General features: G+C 46.3%; 1 protein-coding gene across 2 annotated transcripts in view; it reads left to right on the top strand.

The window, feature by feature from the left end:
* LOC142572346 (sodium-coupled monocarboxylate transporter 1-like) overlaps positions 1-19,062 on the top strand; it is a 53,682-nt gene that overhangs the window by 22,824 nt on the left and 11,796 nt on the right. For both annotated transcript variants that reach the window (XM_075681392.1, XM_075681393.1), the window contains exons 8-15: positions 864-993; positions 2,967-3,055; positions 3,134-3,246; positions 10,731-10,798; positions 11,859-11,945; positions 14,739-14,914; positions 15,237-15,337; positions 17,744-17,862. In XM_075681392.1, coding sequence (XP_075537507.1) covers positions 864-993; positions 2,967-3,055; positions 3,134-3,246; positions 10,731-10,798; positions 11,859-11,945; positions 14,739-14,914; positions 15,237-15,337; positions 17,744-17,862 — 883 coding nt within the window. The remainder of the gene's footprint in view (positions 1-863; positions 994-2,966; positions 3,056-3,133; positions 3,247-10,730; positions 10,799-11,858; positions 11,946-14,738; positions 14,915-15,236; positions 15,338-17,743; positions 17,863-19,062) is intronic.

Genomic DNA, 19,062 nt, shown 5'->3' with positions numbered 1-19,062 from the left:
TACCGACGGAGCATGCGGGGGATCGCACGTGGAGGATTAGAAGGCCTCCAGAGACGCGCTGGCTGCCAGATCGACTATGCAAAAATGGACGCCCTGTCATGCTCCGCTCAGTCGGCTCTGCTGGAACCAGGACAGCGTTCTGGCTTCCACTGCTGGCATGAGCTTTGTGCACACACACATAAGCATTCCTGCTGAGTATAGCTGTGTGAATACCACACAGTGTTGCACACTGGTCTGAGCGGAACGGTCCGTTAACGTCAGGGTAAATCTAGCTCATCCTTTCTTTGGACGCCAAGAAGCGCCGACGGTTTTCTTTCAGTCTCATCTTGGCCGTCATCTAGATGACGGCCAAGATGATGATGATGATGATGATGATGATGATGATGCCTGCAGCGCCTCTGGACCCTCCTCGCGGTAGCTTAGTGGATGTGGCGCTGTGCTGCTAAGCACACGGTCGTGGGATCAAACCCCGGCCGCATTTCGATGGGGGCGAAATGCAAGAACGCCCGTGTCCTGTACACTGGGGGCACGTTAAAGAACCCCTGGTGGTCAAAATTAATCCGGAATCCCCCACAACGGGGTGCCTCATAATTAAATGGTGGGTTTGTCACGTAAAACCAAAGAATTCAATTCATTCAATGCATCTGGCACAGTCCTCATCACGCAAGCGTTCTGAGACGCATTCAGCACAACGTTAAACCTTGCCTTTCTAGTTCCCTGTAACCTTGCTATAGGTTTCAATGCTTCGCATTCAGGCGAAGCAATTGTTGTTGTTTTTTTCGTAAACATACGTATTGTTTACGGCAGTTGCGCACTGCTCCTAACATTCGACGTTCAGTTGAAAAAACATTTACCTCATGCAGAGTGGTGTGGCTGAACCTGCCGTATTTGTGCCTAATCCTGCTGTTGAGCTGCCTCTGCGGTCTGATGATGTACGCTCGCTACGCCACATGTGACCCTCTGTTGACAAAAAGGATCGACACACCCGACCAGGTAGGTGTGATTCCTCTCAAAGGAAGTACTGGATACGCTTGTAGAAGTGTGTCGTTGAATGCCCATGTATTTGCATAGCTGAACGGGAGCGACTTATTCTCCAATAGAGAAACGTCGTTATCATTCTGGAAAAAAAAAAGGAAAGGAAACGCCCCAGCAAAACCGATCTCGTCTCCAATGCCCCAACCAGCTCCTGACATGCCCCTCCCCAGCATGCATACTATGCAGAGAGAGAGAGAAAGAGAAGGGAAGACGGAAAGGCAGGGAGGTTAACCAGACTGAGTCCAGTTTGCTACCCTACACGTGGGGAAGGAAATGGGGAGTGAAAGAGAGAGAGAGAGAACTTAGGTGTAGGATGTCTATAGTCGGGCACTCAAGTCTGTTGCCCTCAGGTAGCGAAAAAGCGCTCGAACTGCTTTCTGGGCTATACTATACTATGCAACTAAGACTTTTACAACTGCAGGTAACAGAAAAACACTCACTAATACCTGTTTTTCTTTTCTTTTCTTGATTTTTTTCTTGTTCCCTTTTTTTCCTTCTTGCTCTTTGTCGTCTCTTTACAACCCCTATATCCCCCAACCCAATGCAGGGTAGCAAACCGGAAACTCGCCTCTGGTTAACCTCCTTTGCATTTCCTCGCTCTCTCTTTTAAGAACTGCATCACCCTTTGCTTCCTAGACTCTATTTCCGTCTCCTTGGTTAATCTCTTAATCTAAGATGCCGAGATATAGCTCTTATTCGCACCAGACATCTCCTTAAAGTCTGCTGGCGCTTGCTTTTAAGTAAAACACAAACAGATTGTATTTCATTGTTCTTCAGAACGCGGCAATCTTCTTGTCATTTAATGATAAGCCTACATTTCATTCTTTCCCTCTCAGAGCATGCACGTGTCGTAAGTACCAGACTCACAATGCCGCACGGAGGTGCCTTGCTGACGTAGAATATGACGTAGACTAGACGAAGGCCGAATGTTCGGCCCCACGGCAGAAACTTGGTACTAGCGGCATTGATCTTCCACGAACGCGTCTCTAAGCCCTGTGCTACGCTGTCTGAGACGAATTGCGGCAGGGAAGCGGTCTACTTTGTAAGCCTTTGTCGTGGGCAACTCGCGAAGACAAACAGCAAGAGCGGTGATGTCTACTTGTCTTCTTTGTTCATTGCCTTAGTTCTAGTCACTAGAGACCAGTGCATTTCCACAACGAGCTACGCACGTGTAGAAAGCTGTCTTTAGGCGCCATCGTTTTAGTGGCGACCATATGGAGACTGGAATTTGCGCCATCTTTGCTAATTAGGGAATTTTGAGCAGCAGGCTTTTGTGGCTCGATCAAGTGGCGTGATCGATTTATAAATACCGATGAAAACGAGTAGAAAAAGTAGAAGGAGGTATGACTCCACCTCGACGCCTCCGCGGTTATAACGCTTTGCTGTTGAGCAAGGTGTTACAGGTTCGAACCCATCTGCGTCAGGACAGTAACAACGTCCATGAGTGCAGATTGCAGTTCATATTGAAAGTCCAGGTGGACATTTGACTTGAGGCTTTGTGTAGCGGCCTTCCTTATAAGCAAGATGGATTCGATCGGTTGGTTGCTCGGCCGGTCAATCAGGAGCAGATATCTTCTTGCTCCACAGAAATAAGATAACTTGACGAAAGTCTCGCCTAACATTTCGTGTGAAACACTGTCCCTTAAAAGAACAGGAAAATGAAGTAAGCAGAACGAACATATTGATTCGGGCAGCTCCACGAAAAATTCAGAGGCAAAGGACGAATGAAGAATGAAGACTTATGAAGATTGACTTTGGTGCCTGACAACCATGTGGTGCAGTTTTTTTAATAAGATCATGAGGTCAAGCGTGTAACAACTTAAACGCTAGTCGTTATCAGGTGAAATAAAGCGCAGAGATAATAGCAGTGAGCGAGGCGTTCTCACCACAGATTGCTGTGCCCTAACTTCATTTTTTGACTTCGTTCCCAGTTGCTGCCATACTTTGTGATGGACGTACTCGCTGATACTACAGGGGTGGGTGGCGTGTTCGTCACGGGAATCTTCATGGCGTCACTTAGGTAAGAGGGTGATTTGAACTGGATCCTTAATTGCACGGATCCACCACGCTTCGTTTCACTTTGTTTCTAACGTTGCAGTTCTGTGTCCTCTGGAATAAACGCACTGGCAACTGTTTTCTACGTGGATGTTATCGCCGTCCTCAGGCCAGGCATCAAAGAGTCGACGGGTGCCCATATTATGGTCGCCCTGGGTGAGTTCGCGTCCATTTTCGTCTTCATGGAGTCTCTGCTAGGAAGAAGCTGTGGTGCGCTCAAATACACTCGTTAAAGAGACACTAAAGGCAAATATTAAGTGAAACTAAAGTCATAGATTAGTGCTCGAGAACGTCTAAGATGTCATCGCGAACAGAGCTTTTGTGATCGGGAAATTGAGTTAAATAGAACACACGATTGCAGACTCCTCCAGTACATTCAAGTACTAGCCCGATGACGGAGGCACAATTCTGTCACTAGTACTCAAACACCCGAAATAAGAAATGATTGCACTGCATTATAAGACACAAAAATACTACTTGTCCAGTTCTATTTGATGTTTGGAGAAAAAAAGAACTCGTTGACGTTACCCGTCACAACGACGCGTGTGTTCGAACTCATGATTGTTTCATTTTCTCCACATTGCTCCACCCGCACTTTCGCGTTTGAGTAGCTTCGTTATCGCGAAGTGCTGTCCTGCTTTTGCTGGCTGGCGAAACTCGCACAAACTGAAGCTAGCAGGGAATGCCGCATCCATGTGATGTCGCGTGATTCCCGAACGGTCCACGCCACTTGACCAAGAGCAGCTTCAGCGGTGAATCCAACGCGGTCTTGGCTCGATTTCTGAATGGCCGAGCATTTGCGTTTTTCGCAGAAAACCGTTGCGCCGTCTGTCGGGCGCCGTTTTACTCACCAACGGTGATGACGTATGCAACGTCCCCACTCCCCGGTGGAAGGCGGGAGTTTTGAACTGCGCTAAAGGGATGCGGACCTTTCAGACACAATTTGCTCGTAACCTAAGTCTTTTCTTGTCACGAAACAAGCTCTGCAAGTTTTCTGGAATGGTGTTTCAACAGTCCACGTCGACTTAGTATTTGCCTTTAGTGTCCCTTTAAGCCAGTGGTGCACTAAGGTCGCGGAAAACTTATTTTGTGTTCTCTAGAAAACATATGTTGCATTAAGCTTCCTCCTAATGCAAACGATCAATTTAGGCGCCCACTGATCCAAACAAATGGCTAGAAACCGCAGATATTAAATAGTTTTGCACACCAAGTTTACAAGTTTGCAGCTATAGAGAAGCGATGACAGGCAATCATGCAATGAAAGCAAACTATTGCAGCTATAGCTTTTCGAGAAGATAATATCCCACGTCACTGATCATCTGACAGATGTCCTTCCCAGCATATATTTGAGCAAATACGCATATTCTGTTGCGGTTTATATGTTACATCCCACCTTTATTTCATAGTCTGCTGTTTTTTGAGGTTCGTGTAGATGGCACGACTATTGCACATTGCGCGTTGTCAATGAAACAGCATCAACCGTGACTGTGCATGGAAATACTTTTCACTTGAGGTTACCTTAGGGGGAACGACGTAGCACGTGATTGTATGGTATCCACATGTTATCTACAATCTATAAGAAAATTCACTCAATAATACAACCTCAGTGAAACCCGCGCCGAAAGTTACGTGCTCAAATTATCGTGTACTGTAGGCGGTAGCCATTATATACTAATGAAACAACTAAATTCTGAGCTTTTACGTGTCAGATCCACGATCTGATTATGAGGCACACTGCAGTGAGAGACTCCGCATTAATTTTTAGCATCTGGGGGTTATTTAACGTTCACTCAATACATGGCGATTTTGCATTTCGCCACCATCGAGATGTGGCCGCCGCGGCCAGGATTTGATCCTGCGATTTCGTGCTTAGCAGCCCAGCTAACTTTAGCCAGAGTTTAAAAATATCCAAATGCCACGTAGCTGGATAGAACAAATGCAATGTTGTTTACCGTCGCTAGGAGATACTCAAACTATTTCTTTTCATTCCACCTAATTAGATATTGTGTATTAATTAATTAACTTCTCAAAAATTATAATTTGATGAAAAGTGCCAATGAGAAAATTGTAGAGTGACATGAAAAACTCTCGATGCAGCCTTCTGTTCCTCAATACGTGCTACATAAAAATGTTTTTCCTAGCGTAAAAGAAGTCCGCGAACACACGCAAAGGGCCTCGAGCGGCCAGTCGCGCGGCAGCACAGTGCGGCTCCATACGAGCTCCATACAAGAGCGGCTCCATACGAGCTCCATTTTCGGCACCACGCACTGCAAGGTCTTCGCCGCGAAGTCTGTTCACATAGTTTTCGCGAGAACGATCTGAACTGTCTGGCATCCGAAGGCATCCCCTGCGAAACGGGGTGGTGACAAATAGTCACCTAGCCTGCTTGATTTAACCAGGTCCAGCTACATGCCGCATGCAGCTGCTGTATGAAACTGCTACATGTCGGGACACCTGGTGGAATATAACGGAGCTGCAATGCAAAGTTTGTGCATATCGACGCTAAGCAGCGCGCATATCACACCGCGTGTAATCGCGTGTCAAATGGTAGGATACGATGCTAATGAAGAAGATGATGATTCAAAGGCATTCTCTTTGAAACGGGACGGTGACAAAGAGTCACCTAGCCTGCTTGAATTATTTAGGCATGCCAAACAGGTTTTTCATTGCATCAATATTTATACTTCTCCATAATCTTCTTTTCCTTCCTCAAGACTTCTCTCTCTACCTCTCTACTCTCTCTACCTCGTACCGCTACCTATGCAACTGCTGCATGGCGGACCACCTGGTGCAATAATATGCAACTGGAATGCAAAAGGCGCACGTATAGACGCTACGCGGCGCGCATCTCACATAGCAAGGCAAGAGCTTGGTAGCGCCACCCACCGCCCCGTTACAAAGGGGACGCTCATAACATTCATCCATCCATCCATCCATCCATCCAAGGCAAGTCGCACGATACGATGCTGCTGCTAATGATGATGCTTTAATGGCGTCCTCTTTGAAACTCGGCGGTGACATAGTCAGCAAGCCAGCTTGATTTGACAAGTGGAACGATACGATCTTAATGATAGGGATGATGATGATTTATTGGCATCCCTTTGAAACGCGGCGTGGCATAGTCACAGAGACAGCTTGATTTAATCAGGTACACAATGTATATTTTTTCTAGCATCCTTGCATACATCTCCTTAAACTTGTTTTTCTTCCTCATAACATCTTCAACTACCTTGCACCGCTTCATGAGCATCTGCTACATAGCGTTATACCTGGTGTAATAATGTGCAAATGAAATGGAAAATGCGCACGTATCGACGTTACGCGGCGCGCATGTCACGTCGCGGTCTCCTCACACGCTAGGACGCGTTTATAGGGCAGTTTTCCGCTGCGCGCTGGCAAGCATTGGCGTACCTCATTTCGGTTCCATAGGTTTCCATAGGTTATGCAGGCCTATCAGCAAGAACAAATCGTATGGTACGTCACCACACGAAAGAACAAGATATCGGATACTGTGAGAATTTAGATCACAATATTTTAGCAAATTTGTATGAATGTCATCCCGGAATAAAATGGCATCATTACAATTAATAAAACAGCGTTCAATAGCACAATTTCCTCAAGACCGCATTTCGTTTAAACAGTTACGCACTTAGAGGACATTTACGATCAAGAAGAATGTCAGCCGGATTGGTACCAACTTCCGATTAACCCGCCGTGGTCGCTTGGTGGCTATGGTGCTGGGCTGCTGAGCACGAGGTCGCGGGATCGAATCCTGTCCACGGCAGCCGCATTTCGATGTGGGTGAATACACCCGTGTGCTTAAATATAGGTGCACGTCAAAGAACCCCCAGGTCGTCCAATTTTCCGGAGATCTCCACTACGGCGCGCCTCATAATCAGATAATGGTTTTCACCCCATAAAACCCCGTAATCTAATTTTTCAAAGCTTTTTATTATGTGTTTAACTTCTCCTTTCAAGTTTTTGTTGTGATGGAAGATATTGCTTTGTGTGGCGTTTTCTTTGTACGTACTGTCCGCATACCTGCGATCGCTTATGACCGCCTGGTGCTCATATTATTGCAAATAGTTCCTGTACATACGTCATTTCATTAATTGTAATAAATACCATGTTTAAGAAGAAAGCGCTGGCGTGACTCAGTGGTAGAATAGCTGACTCCCGCGCAGCGGGCCAACGTTCGGTCCCGGCGAGAACTGGGGCCCTATAACGTAAAACTATGCCAATATGTTTTTATTCCAATCTCCTGACGTCAAATCTTCGTAACCGCCGACGCAGGCATCGGGCGGTCACTCGCAGGATTCTCTGAACAAACCAATCAAATGCTCCCCTCGTTCATAGGAGGTCACTTTTGTTCGCTTGAAAAACGAATAACGTTGCCTGCACTGAGCGGCTTGTCTTATCTAATTGGCTGACAAGCGGCAAGGAGCATGCTCAAATGAAGAGGGATTCGATGCGGCCAAGCCACTGCACTGAATATCGATAACCGGATGAAGAGGGTGGTGCCGGCGTCTGCGATTGGTCCGCTTTCTCTTACTTAGCGTGCGATGGCTCGTCGACAATCGCGGCGGCATGCAACGGAAGCTTAAGAATGACGCTAAAACGGATCCTCAGCAAAGAAGAGTTGGCAGAACGAGGTTGTAAACGTGTCGAAAGTTCCCGAAAACGTTACACGGCCACGCAAAAAGCTTTATTACACGCAAATAAACCCATGCTCTCGAGAAGGGTCGAGTAGCCAGTGCGGGAGCGATCGGCAGCAGCCATGTTTTATTCCTTTCGGAACGGGGCGGCTTGCAGCTATTCAGAAGAAAATTCAGTTTTGTTCGGCATATTAATGCATCTTTAACGCGCACGCGTCACTTTGACGCAATAAGTTTTTGCGGTTTTGTTACGTCGCGTGAGAGGCAGGTGAAGTGGGTGCAGCCCGAAAACTTTTGACCAGTAGCTGAGGGCTAATGGCAAGAAGGCGTCGAAACAGAAATAACTATTGTTCTTTTGTTCGGTGAAATTATGCATAATCAGTGTGTACACGTCATATCGGATGGGGAGCTATCGCGGTTTTCGTGACGTCGCGTGGCAAACAGGTGAAGGGGGGGGGGGGGGTCCAAAAATGTGTTTGACCAATCGCGGTGGGCTGATTGCAGAATTGGAATAGAAAAGTTTGGAATAGTTTTACGTTATAGCGCCCCTGGTCTTTTTCTTTTCTCTCTCATTGCCGGCGATAGCTGCTACGGACACCGGCGGTGGAGGCGGCAGCGGCAGACGCCATTGCCAAGAAAACGGCTATTGGAATTATCCCATAGCAGCTTACGCTGTAGGCAGTAACACAAACCTGAAAATGATGTCATGTTTTGGCGCTGCTGTGCACTACCACCGGGATCGGTTCACGCGAGAGACCGCGTTTCTACCAGAAAGCTCGCTTTCGTGCAAAGCGTTTGGTGCCAGTGTTTCCCGGTGAATATTACGGCTACGTAAGCTGCAGTTGCTGGGAAGCATGAGAAGCAGTCGGGGATCTTTCGATGCTATCGCGTTAGACTCTTAAAGGCGAAGCTTAAGTGTCCTCCAAATTTTTAACGTCCCAGAGCAAAGACCGGACTGCGTGGTGACACCCTAATGGAGAACTGTAGATTAACTTAAAGCTCGTGTTCTTTTTTTTTCATGGACACCTCGGCATGAGCACACGGCTACTTTTGCATTCCGCAGCTCTATCGAAATATGACTGCCGAGGTCAGAAACTGAACCCACGACATCGTGTTCAAAAAAAGAAAGAAAGAGAGAAAACGCCGCCGCCACTAAACCCTCTCGAGCGTTGTTTTATATGTTATAAGCATTTATGTACGTGCAGGAGCAAGAACGTTAAAAAATGGCAACGACGACCGTAATTAAACGAAATAAGAAGCAAACGAAATTGCGGAGCCACTGCATTCACCTTGGGCCGTTCCGACCAAATGCGCGCATGGTTTGGAGAAAATAATGTCTCACCATGCAGCTGCGCGATATCAACGTCGTATCCGATATGCTTATCATGATCGCAGTGTTCAGAAGTTACGTAACAAGTAGGCCAAATTGAGCCGCTTGCAGATAGAGAAAATCCACGTAACAAATTGCGGGGGCGAGTCCAAAGCCTTTCGCAAGACTGACAGCGAATCTAATGCACATTTAAAATATCAGAGAGCTGCCAAACATGGTTCAAGTGTATTTAGTGCGTTGGAGAACGATGGTGTTGCAGAGATTTCTGTGACGGGGCACGGAATGTTTCGATCAGCTTTTTGCTATCGACTGTCAAACTCCAAGAATAATGTAACTTGTGGACGATCGAAGCTTTTGTTTGAAATTGTAAGGCGGCTTTGCTGAGTTAATGCGAAGGACGCAGTTAATTCAACTATTTAGTGGCTGTATAAGTAAAGAAACGTAGCCGATAATTAGTTCTTACTAGCGATCTTTTCAACGAAAAGGAAGGCGGCGATCGCAGGCAGTGTGGTTCATTCTGCATCATTATTTTCACTGATACACAGTGAACAATAACGTGTAGCACATTATAAACCTATGTCAACACATAGCAACTAAAACACATCTTGCAAAGTTGTGCAATTGAAAGCTTAATTAATAGTTATGGTTCCTCAAGCCAGTGAAATTAAACTTCTTTTCTTTACGAGTACATACTTGACTTAAAGCGCAAAAACAGAGGACACAAGAAGGAAAATCAGACAGGATTATCGCGACGAGAAACAGCAACTAATAGAGGAAATTACTTGTGCTTAATAAATGAAATAAAGAAATGATAAATTGATGGAAATGAAAGTGGATGAAGAAACAGCTGTTGTTTTGGTAAGTTGTTTTTCATCCACTTTAATTTCCATTAATTTATCGTTTCATTATTTCATTTATTAAGCACAAGTAATTTCCCCTATGTTGTCCTTGGTGTCAGTGTCTGTTGGCCTCTTATGATATGATTAATAAAAATTGGGCCCCTTGGTTAACCCCCTTTCTTCTCGTTTATTACATAGCGAGGTTCTCGAATCCAGCAACATTGATGCCTTCAGGTAGCATGTGTGGGTTTATTGACCAGTTGCCTTCACCCAAAAGATCATGTTCTCGTGACGCCTGGGGCAGAAAGGATGTTCCACATCCGCCGCTAAGGTTTGTGAGTGGTGGCGCTGGCTAGCACTTCCAGGGTTCTACTATGAAACATAAATCCCCAAAAAAGTGGATGGGGAAATGGCGCCGCGGAAGCTCAATCGGCAGAGCATCGCACGCGTAATACGAAAGACGTGGGATCGTTCCCCACCAGCGGCAAGTTCTTTCTTCATCCACTTTCATTTCCATCAATTTATCATTTCTTTATTTCATTTATTAAGCACAGGTAATTTCCCCTATGTTGTCCTTGGTGTCAGTGTGTGTTGGCTTCTTACATTTTTAATAAAAATCGGGCCCCTCGGTTAACCCCTTTCCTTTTCGGAAATTATACTAGACTATTTACTGAGACAGGAAAGCAGGATATCTGTATTTCTGGTTATAGGGCGCGTGTTCGAAGCGACTCTTCGTTTTGAAGTTTGGCTTATCAACCATGATCTTGTAGAATGCTTGTGAAGAAGACTCAACGTTTGAATAACATCTTTTCGCAGGTGTGTTCTTCGGGATACTATCGATTGCATTGGTTGCGGTGGCCCAGCAGTTGGGAGACGTTCTGGCGGTACTGTACGCTTTCCTGTTCTCACAGATAACCAAATATATTCACATTTATTAAGCCGAAAGTAACCTGCAATCAGCCCTTAAGCGAGAGCAGACGATACATGATTTATTAAATTTTCTGTCCACCGAGTAGCACATGCGCAAGTATTGTTATAGGACGCAACACATGTTTGGACGGCAATAAATAATGGCAAATATTTCATAACAGGATTTCTAATAACGTGGTTTTGGTTTCATTAAGCACGATGTGGTTATGGGCAGCGTTATGCAGGTCTTGAACAAGCTGCCCTATCGTCTCGTATGGTCACGTCAATTCATGGCTATCGGTATTGTCCGGCTGAATGAATCCGTTCTCGTCACACATATGAAGTAGAGCAGCGTTGACCTGTATTACTGCTTGGGAAGAAGACCATGGGGGAACGCATAATCCTCTTGTGCCCTCCTCCACTACAGAATACATCGGCCAAGATAGATACGGTATCTGCGGCAGGGGATATCATAATGGAAACACTTGCGACGCCCAACAGGGTAAATGTTGTCGTTAAACTGGCACAAAAGGCGCTCGTTAAAAAAGAAAGAGGGTTAAGAATGCGTGGTTGGCCACTAAACGACGAGCTACGACATTAGTACCGGCATTTATTTCAATAAAAAGAAATAAAAATATTAATCGTGATATCATATACATCATTGTGTATAGCTTGCGAATGTCAGATGTAATACTTCAGCATCTCAGAAAGAGATGCATACCAATGCATGCATACAAGATATGCGAGGTTAATTATTAGCTAGATGGCTCGGTTACAAGTGTATCACCCGGTGTAATTTTTATACAAGCAGCAGGTCTGTCCCTAGAATATTGGTCTGGGGCGGCGTAGTCTGTGCTGCTAGGTTTTTTCTTCTGCATTGCGCCTGTGAATAATGCTAAGCTAGAAGGAGCATATGATTTCAAGGTATTTTGTGTATGGCGGTCACATAAATGTCCACTCGTAACATGCTTATATTCGTACCTTAAATTGGGTATCTGTGAGACCGTGCAACAACGTGGATCTATCGCCTTGCAGGCACAGTCAGCAATCAACAGCGGACTTGGAGGGCCACTGCTCGGCCTCTTCTCCATGGGGATGTTCATCCCGCATGTCTCGTCAAAGGTACGATCACACGAGTCATTAGCGCTATTTCTTTTACGCACACTACATGGAGGCTCTTGCAGACAAATGTAGGGCATGACAGGGGCTAGGGTGTTTTGTGATGTGCTTGGTTGTCTGGATTATAGCCAATCAGAGCAGGCTGCGCGTTGCCTTCTGCATTATCAGACGGAAGCACTGCGCACCCAATATCTGCGTATATGCTCTGCACCACGGTGCTCTACACTAAACGCCACAGTTTCCTTTCAGCAACAGGTCTACTCAAACTTCAGCTAAAAACACCGCGAATTCGCAGCGCACGATGACAACATATAACACAGAGCGGAATCTGAAACAGCCTGTCCGTATATATACGCACCATGCATGCGCAAGGTCGTTTTCTCTTCATGGAAGATAAGCTCACCTTCTTCTGTGACACATGATCGCGCCAGTACTTTGCTGCTGCCCCCTCAGCGAACTTTCACTATCATCACCGTAATCTATACCCACAGCACCTATAGTAGCAAATAAAATGGCGCCACACGTTTGCAACGCCCACCTCTTTGTCTGTCATCTGTAACCTACACCCATCGAAAGTACGGTACAGAAAGTGTATTTTTCATGTGACACTTCTGTTATAAAAAAAAATGCCTTGGTGTAAGTGGGCGAAGCTACACTTTGTCCTGGCAGATTAAAATAAATGGCAAATTTTCACACCATCTTCACTTGTGTAGCCAGCATAGATAAAAATATAACCTTATTATTATTATTATTATTCGCGATCTAAAGTTATTGTTTTCACTTCAGCTAGTATGTCATAAGTGTTTCCGAGATATGCATGTCACGCATTATTTCACTTCCGATAGCGAGTTAAACTTAATGTTTGTGCCGGTTAGCATAAGCTTGTTTGAAGCCACTTGCGTGTCATATGTCTAACCAAGCAAGAAACTATAAAGATTGGCGGGAAAAGGCGGAAAGGTGTGAATCAAAATCTTGAAGGCACAGCCGTAGTTCGTCGAATCCGGGCTACGCGGCACCACAATACCGCACTGTTACAAAGAGAGGCCTCACCGAGGCGCGAAGTACCTGCGGCCTGCCTAGAACAAGTTGGCCAGCGTGGATTTGAAGTGCCGAGCGATGAGCAAAGAGCACGTGTGCACGTATACGCCTGCTGCCCCGTATGCAAGATAAACTTAAAAGTTGCTATCGCAAGTCCTGGTGGGCATCTTTGACAATCTTTCAATGGAGCTTCGCGCACACAATGCGTCAGAACCGAGGACTGCAAGCCGGCCGAGGGCCACCGTGACCACACCGTGTGCACGCGCGGTGAGCCATTGCATTAGGAAAATTGCTGGAAGAGCTGGAGTTTGTGTGGTTTTTTTCAGCATGGAACAAGCTAGGCGCGTTGTGCAGGGAGGTAAACCGGACGAAGCCGAGGAGCGAAGTTTGCGGCAATTAAGCACGCGCAACAGTTCGTCGCCTGTGCGGTTGGCGTTGTGAACGAAATCCCGCTGTCCAATGGGCCGGAACCACGTGAGACAGACAGGACTGTGCCTCAATGAACGCCTGCGAGAACACGCTAGGTCTATCGCCACCGGACGTGGTCGCAACATAGCCATTCATTTAGCACCGTGCGGTCTTACGCCGGCATTTAATAAGTGTCGACTCCTGAGGCGACACAGAGATGAAAGAAGGCGCGAAATCGTAGAACCATACGCGATACATATAAGAAGGGCCTCTCTTGCGCAAGCGTGCATCATTAAGTTTAATCGACAATGAGCCCAATTATCTGAACAGTTTGATCGTCTGATCGTCTGAAATTACTGTGCGCTAGGGTTGCTCGAGGCGTTGATCATTTGGCGTCGCAGTAAACGGATTTTAGCTATTTGCGCATGGTGTTTTAGTACATATATTCCTTTAAATAAAAACTGGTTGTTAGTCAACGAAATTGTGTTGTCTTTCCAATTGTTTCGTCGTTTAGCGCTCCTTCAAATGAATTTCAAAATGTACCAACACACTCAATTTTCAACCCATCAACGCTAAAATGTCCGAGATTAAATAAACAGCTGTGTCGGAGTTCTGCTGCTCTGGTCTCACGCATTGTATAGCGCCTCCTCAAAGCGTGCACTGTAGAAACAAAGTAAAACATCAGAACGGAAACTGTTTTTTTATACGGCTATATCAGCGTTCTGTGAGAACTGCGAGCAGGTAAATGTGGCATGTTGTGCATATGTCATTTCGTTGTTCAAGGTATACGAATAAGAATAATTATGCTTAGTATTAGGTATAGAATTTGTGTATTAGGTTTTCAAGAAATTTGCCTAATTGTGAAAGAGGCACTCAAAGTGCGCCATTATTCATTGCGCTGAAAATATTCCGGATATTTGAACATCTTATCTTTCGCTCATCGTAAAGGACCTCCATTTTAGTTCACTTAAGAACCTGCAGAACGCCTTTAAAATTTTGCTTCGATCGTTAAGCTTGTCACTTTCACTTCCTTGGTTTATTTCATGACGCTCATCCTGACTCAATTAACTAAGCATTCACGCCGTGAGCCGGCAATGAGGTTCGACCAGTGCGCCTGTCAATCATTCACTTCCTCGCTTGCTCGCAGATTTGCCCACTCGTTCCGAATCACGACGCCCTGAATGCATAAAGTTTTGCTTGAACACATGCACGCTATAGGAACGTAAATTTACGAAACCACTTCCGTTTCGACGCAGCAAGCCTACTTTATCGCTCTAGGCCAGCTCCATAGATTTGACTTCCACGAAGGCATACTGGTATAGATTGTGAAGTTGTGCTTGCCGCACGCAGGGCGCCATGCTGGGCCTGCTTACGTCACTGGGCATCACCCTGTGGATCAGCATCGGAAGCCTGGTTAACCCGGCCACGTACCCGTCGCCGCCCCTCTCAGTGGACGGCTGTCCCGCTCTGTACCGAAACACCACCAACAGCTCCGAGCCATACGTGCACCCGACGATTACCGACGAGTAAGCGCTGCTCTTCGCAACTGAATATAACCCGAAAGTGGAGACGATAGGTTTAAGCTTACCTACACTGTTGCGAAACTCGGGTCCCGTTAAATTATCTCCGTCCCTTTTGCAGACAAGTGCTGCCAAATGCACGACGATGCGTTTCGCAGTCCCATCGCATGAAATGCCGCATCAAATATTGATGAGAGCTCGGATTTCTCCAAGCGGGCGCGTGCGCCCAGAGGCTCTCCGCCGTATCTTCAACCTACCTAATTGGTGAAACGGTGCGATGAATTAATTATTCACTGAAGATTTTGTGTTTCTTCTTTATCAATTCCAGAGACGTCGGTGACGACGTCTACTCGATGTCTTACCTGTGGCAAACGATGGTGGCGTTCCTCATAAGCTTCGTGGTTGGCATTCCTGCCAGCTTCTATGCAAGTAAGACATACTTTTGCATTTTAACTTTATATCCCTGCCCAAACGTGTAAACCTCTATAGTAAGCTAGCAGACAGAAACAGCGCAATCAAAACTACATCTATGCTTTATTAGAAGACTAAACGAGAACGAGAGCAAGTAAGGACGAGGAAGCCGACTGTCTGGGGCAGCACTCGTCCAGACCTCTTGTCTATCGTTGTTTGGTCTCGTGTTGGTTTTGCCTCATAAATTTGTTCTAGTTCAGTTGATGAGACAATTCACTTTAATTACGTGGCTGAGCTGAATTGAGGTCATCGATGAAAGAGCGTAGTCTAGTCATAAAGGCTGAAAACGGTTGGTTTTAGGGGAGCTGTGTGAATTTTTTTTCCTGTGAGGCATTATCCTGCTACTTGGCGCATGACTTACAAGATTTTTGCTTAGTAAGTACTATAACTGAGTAGTCACCCACTTGGCCTTGTTACCTTATCCTTGCTACCATATAATCTTGTTACCACATCTTTATCTATATTGGCAAGGTAACACAAGCATAAGCATAAGCGAGTTGGTTCATAACTTCGGAGTATAAGCGGTAGTTGGCGTAATTATCTTGGTCGGCGCAGTTGTCGTCTCGTCATCTGGTTTTCCCATGAAAGGCTGGCGTGGCTACCTTCTCGTTATGATCTTGTCGGCCATCACGGATCTCCGACATGTTTGGTCTCCCAGTAATGACCTTATTGACTAAAATCTCGTTCTAAGTGCTTTGGTAGTCATGGACGACCCACACGGCTAACGTCTTCGCTGCTATGGAAGGTCGCATGGACCCGCCGTGGTTGCTCAGTGGCTATGGTGTTGGGCTGCTGCGCACGAGGTCGCGGGATCGAATCCCGGCCACGGCGGCCGCATTTCGATGGGGGCGAAATGCGAAAACACTCGTGTGCTTAGATTTAGGTGCACGTTAAAGAACCCCAGGTGGTCAAAATTTCCGGAGTCCTCCACTACGGCGTGCCTCATAATCAGAAAGTGGTTTTGGCACGTAAAACCCCAAATATTATTAAGGTCGCATGACTATGCTCACGCTATCATTTTTTAGCTATCATGGTAAAGGCCATAATAAAGACGCGCTAAATCTGGTTGTTTGTTGCGGCAGGCTAGAATAGTTGTCACCTCATAATATTTTCGTTTGCCGGCATAGCAGGACAGCATGACTATTCTTTTCTTACCTTTCTCTTGGCTTTCATGGATAATCAGCACACCAGCGCTGCTAACGACTATGGTACGCTCAACGTGATGGCGTTGATCTAGTTTGATATTTTTGGAGCGAATTCGTGCAGTTTGGTATTAAACTTAGGTGTGTAACTATATTTAGGTGTTATCGGCATCAGAAGTCTGCGGGAGAGGGACGTATGAGTAAAAGCTGATTGGTTCTGCAGCCTGGGCCCAAATAGCCTGGTATTCAGATTTCTAGTGTGCACTAATGTAGGCGATCACACAGTGCCGTACAATTCCCTGGCTCCAGGCACAAACTGTTGCGTAATTAAACGTTCTTGCGGAACTCACGCTCTGTAAACCTTTGGCACCGACTGTACATAATAAGCGAGGTTCGCGAATGTTCGCGAAATTCGCAAATCGCAGTAATGTTACATGTATAATTGCTGCACGAACAGTGGGACAAACCAGAAAACACTAACAAAGGTGCTCGACAAAATTACGTCCACACGCCAAAGTACCCTGATTCCGACCCAGATTTTATTCCCCTCTCGTAAGGAAGTTCTCAAAAACGTAAAAGCTAGATTCTGTTAGTATTCCTACAATGTTTCAACGAATGATAAATGTGGCATGAAATTGGCACATCGTCTAAAAGCACGACTTGAAGAACTGCCTCGGTCATTTCACGACCTCTTTCAAAGTTTTCACGTGAAAAAAACTTACTCTTGCAGCTGTGATGCTTTGTTTCTAACATGCCTTCAGACATTCATTTGAAATCAAAGAAAATCAACTGTCATCGCTTAAGCACATCTATTTAAGCATCGCGCTACACATATGGCATCAGGAGACTGACATCAATGTAGCTAAGCACAGGAAAGTTTATAATAAACGAAATAGTGGACAGTGCTTACCAATATAACATAAAGTCCAGCGATAAGGAAAGGAACCACGTTGCTATAATTCCTGGCTGTAAAAGAAAGGCTGCGATTTGATGTCAGTGGCCCTTTTTTTATCAGTTTAGGAAGGGCAACGCTCCTGTCACGTGCCCTTAAGATTTTGACTTGATACTTGTTCTTGGTGAAGAACTACCCCCTCCCCCCTCCCCGAGTTTGTACGCAGTGTGACTATTCAACCAATTGATCATTCCGTGTTACCAAACGCTGAGCAGCGCAAGGACTGAACCATCTAACTTTGTCGTCGTTACTCTTTATTCTTTCCTGTAGCTGCAAACGATCCCAAGAAAATGAACCCCAGACTGATTTGCCCCATCGTGGACATCCTATTCCCGTACATTCCAGACCGATACAGAAGGCCGTTCAGGTTCAAGCTGGGAGAGGAATATGTGAGTATGGCGCTCCTTATCGCCCAAATATCAGCAGCAACCCCTCGCGGGCTTTTCACTTGTAGGTGGCAGACAGTGTCACTCTCGTCGTGTCAGCGAAATGAACGAGAAAAAGTTTTACTGCAAGCGTGAGACTTCAGCCCGATCACTTATAGTGCTTGTTCAGTTCCATATGAGCAGCATAATATGTTGCCTCAGACTAACGCTGTTCTTTAAGTTATACGTGGTTAGTGTTGCCTGAAGATTTAATGTCCAAAAGCAACGCAGAGGCTATGGGAGATGCCGTGGTGAAGTGCTCCAAATTAGATTTTACCACCTGAGGTTCATTAATGCGCTGTTAGGAATGGCGTGCCGGGGTGGCAACGTGCAAGTAATTTCAGCCCGCTGCACGTGTTTCGATCCACCCGCGGTGGGGGCGCCCTTCAGAGAACCAGAGAGGACAGCGCTAACCAACCGTGAACGTCCTTTGGAGAACTGCGGACTACGGCAGCTCTGGAATTTAGAGGCGCCGGCTGGGTTCGGGCGTGACCACCTGGCTGCGGGGACGCAGGACAATGGACACCACGACGACTGCGCTGCGAAGGTCGTCTGCCCGCGGAGAGGGGCACTGAAACCTATGTGCGCGTGTGTGTGTTTGTAAAACGTCCCGCAGAGAGGTGAAACGTCCCGCAGAGAGGCGGCTTGTTTACGCTGACGTGGAACGTTTTGCCTCACCTAGGGATCTATAGGAACACGAAGTAGATAAAACCAGCTGTTGTCGGCGGCTAGAGTGTGCTCGTCGTCGTGCTCTGTGCTCGTCAATGTACTGTTGAGCTGTGTGCTCGTTTGCTGTATGCTTCGTCTTGCGGGCTCCATTTGGGAGCCACGCTAGACTGTCGATGTATCTCTTGTCTAAAATGTAAATACTGTAAATACATCCTGTTCACCTAGTTCCGCCCCAAGTTCCTCCGACCGTCCTGCAAGCCCGACTCCAAATCTTACATATGGTGGCGGCGGCGAGATCGTCCGACAACTCCTACAACTGGTAACGGCGGTGGGATCGTCCGAAGAATCTAATAGCGCTCCCAAAGCGCGGTACACGGACGCTTTTGCATTGTGCCACTGTCGGAATGCAGCCGCCGCTGGCGGCATTCTGATCCATGGCCTTTTAGTCATCAGTGGAACCCCACAGCCAGAGTGAGCCAGACAGACTGAGCCACT

Source organism: Dermacentor variabilis, chromosome 2 (genome assembly GCF_050947875.1).
Source record: "Dermacentor variabilis isolate Ectoservices chromosome 2, ASM5094787v1, whole genome shotgun sequence".
Lineage (NCBI taxonomy): Eukaryota > Metazoa > Arthropoda > Arachnida > Ixodida > Ixodidae > Dermacentor > Dermacentor variabilis.
The sequence above is the reverse complement of the archived record's forward strand: the minus strand, read 5'-3'. Positions and strand labels throughout refer to the sequence as shown.